Source organism: Prunus persica, chromosome G4, assembly GCF_000346465.2.
Source record: "Prunus persica cultivar Lovell chromosome G4, Prunus_persica_NCBIv2, whole genome shotgun sequence".
In the NCBI taxonomy this organism is placed as follows: Eukaryota; Viridiplantae; Streptophyta; class Magnoliopsida; order Rosales; family Rosaceae; genus Prunus; species Prunus persica.
In genome coordinates this window covers 24,637,424-24,644,011 of record NC_034012.1, presented here as the reverse complement: position 1 = coordinate 24,644,011, position 6,588 = coordinate 24,637,424, and the positions used below count along the sequence as shown (strand labels likewise).

The 6,588-nt window shown below is 37.4% G+C and overlaps 1 protein-coding gene across 1 annotated transcript; it reads right to left on the bottom strand.

The window, feature by feature from the left end:
- Positions 5,004-5,726, bottom strand: LOC109948756. The gene has a single exon (XM_020562466.1). The coding sequence runs from the start codon at positions 5,724-5,726 to the stop codon at positions 5,004-5,006; it is 723 nt and encodes a 240-aa protein (XP_020418055.1).

The window sequence follows — 6,588 nt, the reverse complement described above, 5'->3', positions numbered from 1 at the left end:
TTACTATGTCTACTGGTAATTGAAATGAAAATTTGCTTGGTTTCATTCTTCCATGAAATTTGGAGACATGTTAATTTTACGTCTTCTCCCTATTTATAAATTTTCATAGACATTTGATCAAGTATGAAATTTGTAGTTATGTGAAGAAGCAATGACTTTTACCATGTAAAATGGGCAGTTTAGGGTGAATTTTGTTTTAACAGAGATTCATTTTTCAAATCCTCAGGGTAATGCAGCAATTACAGCAGCCAGCTGTTGTTTCCATTACCAGTAATCATTTCCAGCAGTAGCCACTTTTTCTGACTGGTTATTAGGGGCACGATTTTGTACACTTTTGTAAGTGAAGGATACTTGAAGCACTTTGTTGGAACAGAGCAAATAGAAAGCAGCGGGTAAAAAAGAAACATAACATTGCAGCTAATTACATTTGGATACTTAGGTGAAAAATATTAAAGGGTACACTAACTTACATAAATACTCATAATTCCACACAGAAAAGAACATTTGATTGCAAAACATATTATGTGCTTCCTCATAGCAATACCACGATCTCCCCAACCAACTGAACAACGGTAGCCACAATCACTGGGTCGTACTCGTCAGCTTCTTCTTAGCAGGTCTCACATGCTTATGGCCACTCATATCCCTAGTGATATACAGGAAATAAATCTTCAGCAATATTTGGAATTTTATTATATATAAATAAACCATAAACCATTCAGTAAACAATGTATAGCACATGTTATGTTACTTATGACTCACGTGTCAGTTTTTTTTGAACACATTAGTACGCCAGCTCTTTAATGTAAATGGACATGATAAGGAGCATTTACTGATTCCCGGCTTTCTGTGATATTGATTGCTTATTGAATAATATTTCCATATTTGCAAAATATAATGTTAGACATTATAACACATGATGACTTGCAATACATAGTCCCAATAATTATATATGAAGCAAATGAAACTGATATTTGTGTTATTTTAAGTTAGATAATGACATTAAGGGAGTATATGTGCAATACCACGGTCACCCTCAACCAACTGAACAGCGGTAGCCGCAATCACTTAGTCGTATTGGTCGGCTTCTTCCGAGCAGCTTTGACGTGCTTATGGTCATTCATGTCACCCCCATCGTCTAGTATCTCTCTCACAGCATCAGGGGACACATAGTTCCAATCATAACTTGTATGAGTAGTTGCCGCAAATGCTCGGAATTTGTCGAATCCTTCGTTGAATGCCAACTCCAGTTCAGTATGGTGCTCTTCGCATCGCATATGGTTCATCAAACAACCTTTCATTTCATCATTCATTACTGTATCCAACTCCTCAGCTTTCAGCTTCCTGCTATGACTCAGCTTCAAGTACTTGTTCTTTTGGGATAACGCTTTGTTCACCCTAATGTTAAGATCAGCCAAAATTGCCTCGTCTTCAACACATTTCTCGTGCCATGAATTGATCAGTCTGGAATTATAATCCAGCTTGCCACTGACTGCATGTATTGCCTCTAATGGATCATCGGAGTCCCCCTCACTCCCAAATGATGTTGAAAAAGGAAGGGGTCGGCGAGTACAATGTGGAAATAGAACCTGCGACTCCAATTTGTCATCTTCGATTGTGTTGTTGGCGCCTGAAGAGGTTGACATGCTTGAATAATCCTCTTTGTTTTGGGAGGATGAGGATTGCATATGCAATTTCGTTTGAGAAAGGGTACATAGGTTTATAGACCAACATACCAAAGCTTGTGTGTAGTCAACATATGTACTTTTTTGCGGGAATTTTTTAAAAATAGGTGTCAGGTTTTGCTTTTCAAGCATGTCATCCTCACACTCTCCTGACACCACTGATAGTGGTTGAAAGAAACTCAATGGAAGTGACATCTACTTAGTTAACTCAACCAAACTAGTTAGGATTCAACTTAGATTGTATCAGACCAAAAATTAATTTATACATTCTCAACCAAATATTTTTTGGCGGGAACCCTTTTCTTGGTATTACTATCACCCCTTTCATATAAATTCTCGTTCCACACAAAACTCACTCCTCCACCGAATCTGTCTCCATCTACTGATACTCTCTCAAGCAAACTAACTCATTCCCCCCAAAGAATGAGCATAAGCACAACCAAGTTTGATGTGAGCATAATAAACACCCCTCCAAACAAAGACCGGCTTCGACACGCAAGTGAGTCACCAGACAAGCAATGTCACATTCCTAGACAGAATGACCATTTTGTTGGAAGTTTTGAGTCAGAAAGAGTTGTTACTTTTTGGAAGGAGAGGCATCTTCAACTTGGTGTTGAAATCCAAAGGGCAAGGGCACGTTTGGAATTTGTGGAAGGCCAAATTGAAGATGACAAAAGGCAGGCCAATCTGGATAGGGCGAAGTTACAGCGCATGAAGCGTAGACACAAACGACTTCGGAGTGTAGCTGTTCAAAAATACAAGAACTCATCTAATGCAGTGGAGTCAAATAAGCGTGTGATGCAAGCTGGATTCGACTACTTCCGATCCTATGCAAAACTCGTCGTACCCGGGTTTGATTGGTCATCTATTACCGTTTCCGACGTCACCAAATATACTCAGCAAGGGAAGTAACCATTTTGGTTCTCGTGTTTGAGCAGAGGCAAATCAGTGGAATTGGAATTTTCGTTACACTCTGCTTCAAAGCTATTTTGATGCTAACTACTATGGAAGATTTAAACCTTAATATTTTGATGTCTTTAATTACGAAAACAGAAGATGCAAAGAGCCCATCTACTTCAGTCATATGTTGCTGCCATGTCCATTTGTTTTTGATCACGTATCAGATTTGGACATGGTTGCATCATATGCAATGTTGCCTTTATTTATTATATGTTAGGACAAGGTTTATGGAAAAGCTTTTGTGAGTGCGTTTGCAAGGTTATGGAATTATTATGTACCATTTATATATTGTTTTTTGTACTGGTTCATCTCCTACTATTTCTTGCTTTCTTTATATTTTATGTTTGTGGAATCCCTCTCAAAGTTAACATATACTGTGAAAAAAATATTATGCAACTGATTATATAATCACTCATATAGACTAGGACAAATATTCAGTAAGGGTTTTAAAATTGCTTCACTTGTGTGAGGTTATTGAGAAAAAGTATGGCATTATTTATGTGATTGGACATGATTGAAAATATATTACTGATTCCCAATGCGGCGTCATATGGACAACTTATTGAATACCTGTGACGTGTTAATAACTCTAGGTGCAGTTGCATGTGGACAACTTATTGAATACGAACTGACGTCTTGAAAGCTCTAGGCGTAGTTGCAATGATGGCTTCAAAGCATGTGCAATTATTATTTCTGTACATTATTATAACAAAACATATTATTATATATAGTGAAACTAAATATTGTATTATTAGAAATTATATATCGAATATTATCCGAAATATACGTGTTAACGTGAATTTGGGTTAAGAGGAAAGTGAGTTATGTACAAATGTTAACGTGAATTTGGGTTAAGAGGAAAGTGAGTTATGTACAAATAATTTTCATTTTCTCATTTTCCGGGCATTTTTTGGATTTTCATGTAATTTATTACCTATGTCCACAGATTGTTGCACTAAAAAAGCCAAAATAATAGCAAGAGGACACCTGGCGCGATCTCAGCCCGTCACTGATGACTACTTGCACAAGTGTACGTCAGTCAACATGGCCACATCCTCCCATTTTACCCTAAATTATTATTTTATTACTTTTCCTTACAAAAATCAGAACTAATTACACACAAAATAAAAAAATTATCCGAAAATTGCTACGAACTCATTGACACTCCATCTCCGTTGCTGAATTCTCCGATTCATTGTTACGCATTTTTAAAATTAATTCCGAACATTAGCGGGAGATGCTTGTTGAAGTAGGTTATTCAAGTTGAAGTTAACAAACATCAATACTTAGGGTTAAGAGGAAAGTGAGTTATGTAACACAATTTGGATTATTTCATTGCGAGACGGATGATTTATAGGTTCTCCTAGTTTTATGACGTCACAAGGAGGCCCGGGTAATTTTCCCAACCTATAATAGGAATTTCCTACTATTTTTTTACCTATTTTCAAGGATTTTTCCACTAAAATAGCCAACCCTAATTGCAAGAAGACACCTGGCGCGATCTCAGGCCGTCACCTTTCACCACTTCCACAAGTGTACGTCAGTCAACATGGCCACATCCTCCCATTTTACCATAAATTATTATTTTATTACTTTTTTTCTTGGAAATTTCACAACTAAATACACAAAAATTAGAAAAACGATCCGAACATTTGAACGAACTTATTGAGATTTCATCTTCCTACTTAATTCCCTGTTTCATGGTTATGCTACATTAGTATTTTATTATTATTAATCCACAATTATTATAATTATTATGATATTACTTTTTAGGCTGTCCATTTGTTAATTATATTTAGTCCAACTTGTTTAAAACAATTTTATTTTCCGTGCGAATAGGCCATTTGTAGTGCTCATCGGTTTCTCTGTTCTTTAATTTGTTAATTTTTTTATTTTTTAGGTTGAAGGGATGTTTTCAAACATAATATGGAAATATACAAGTCATCCATTGTACTCCTTCCACACAAACAAATTATTCAACGTCATTCACTGTTCAACTTTTGCTTAAGAAACGTGTAACCAAATCCTGTCGGATATGCTAAGTGGGAAAATGTCATTCCCAAGCATTGGCGAAAAGACACCTATTTACTCCATGCATGACTTTTCGTTTACCAAATATGAATATTGGGGTGGGTGAGCAAAATATCTGTGTCAGTAAAATGTCATTCGTAGCCGTCTATGATGTAAGTAATAATTCCGCTATATAATAAATATTATACATTTATATATAAAACGGTTTATGACAAAATACCAACATTTAAACAACATTTAAACAACATTTGTACAACGTAGCCAGCCAACCTAGAAGTGAAGAGAAGCAAGTCCACAATGCATCAAAACCGTAAATTCGTACTAAAACTAATGCAAAAATACGTGATTCCCTTGCACACCATACTCACGCATCAGTTTGAACCAAAAAATACTCTCACGGTGCCATTTGCATCGATTGCAACAAGTCCAGAAGGCAGGATTTATCTTGTCTTCACTAGGCCAGCCTTGAATAACAAAATACCATTCATTGTTGTTACAAGCGCTGCAGCGATTGAACTTAATCTTCCCATAGTCAAACATATCTACGATATGTCTTGCAACTCTTGGTCCGCTTAATCTTCGTGTCAAAGCATCCCTGGTTCCTTTCATATCAATGTTGTTACGTTGATTCAAAGAACACAAGAATTGTAATGCATCCTCTTTTGATTGACCAATTCCGGACATACCAAGTAGTCCAACTACATATGCCGCTTCCATATGGCCTGCCGTGGCTGCAATGCGCATCCCATACAACGCTTCCACCTTACCGGCTCTGAAAAAAATATCGAATGCTTCTCTAAATATCGACTCAGGGTTATCGCAAGCCCTGCATTGTTGCAAGAAATGCAGGACCGCAGGTCTGGCACGGCACCAGCTAGGATGGTGTGGGTACTTTGCCATTGAAATGGTGTTCCACACTTGTGGACTGTTTGCCAAAGTTTGGAACAATGGGCACACAGATGCCATACGGAAGAGATCTTCCGATGATTCGGTTGCCACGTATAACATCACTTGAAACCAAGCGGACTCCGGGATGAAGGCTTCGGGCATATCGAAATGGAGATGCTTCCTTCTCTTTCCTCTGACTGTAGTGATGTGTTTCGAATTCATTGAAAAGTTTTTGGAATGGAACGATTTGAGGAGTGGCAGAGGGGATAAATGAGAATATTTGGGGTACACGTTTTGTTTTAGCCTCTGTTTATAGTGTTTTGAAAAGGTGTTTCCAGTTGGGGTTTTTCCAAGTTGACCCTTTTTAAAGAAACTGAACCCAAGTGAATTAAAACTGAAGACAAAAGAAGGGAAAACGTCATAACGGTGCATACAGAGTCAGACAGTCAAAAAGTTCATTAAATGGCTATTTGCATAGCCATTTGTGGGATTATCCCACTATCAAATTCATTGATACAAATGTGATGGATTACTAAGTAGTGACATAAGGTCCCATCATATACTTTTTCATTTTCCCACACCCAACTACCCCTAGTAATGTTATTTAAATGGAACCAATAATGACGGATTCTTATCCAACTAGTTGCCTTAATGAAATATATATAAAATAATAAATTTGAAGCAGTGTCCCCTCATTTTTCAGAAAATATATTTGGTAGTGAAGTAGTTTATATTGCTTTTCGGGCTAAAAGATGTCGCAATGCCGACGGTACAGGTGTCGAGATCGTGACCAACCCACCAAATGATCCCAAAAAAAAAGAAATATAACTCGATTTGGGCAGAGATGAGAGAGAGCTGAGTGACAAGTTTAGGGTTCTGAGTGAAGGGGTATGAATGACAACTATGAGTGAGAAGGTATGAGTCCGAAGAGGTTTCAGTGAGAAGATCTGAGTGAGAAGAGGTACAACTGAGAAGATTCAACATGTCTTCGTCTTCATCTCCCGCTCAAACAAAGAGGTGTCAG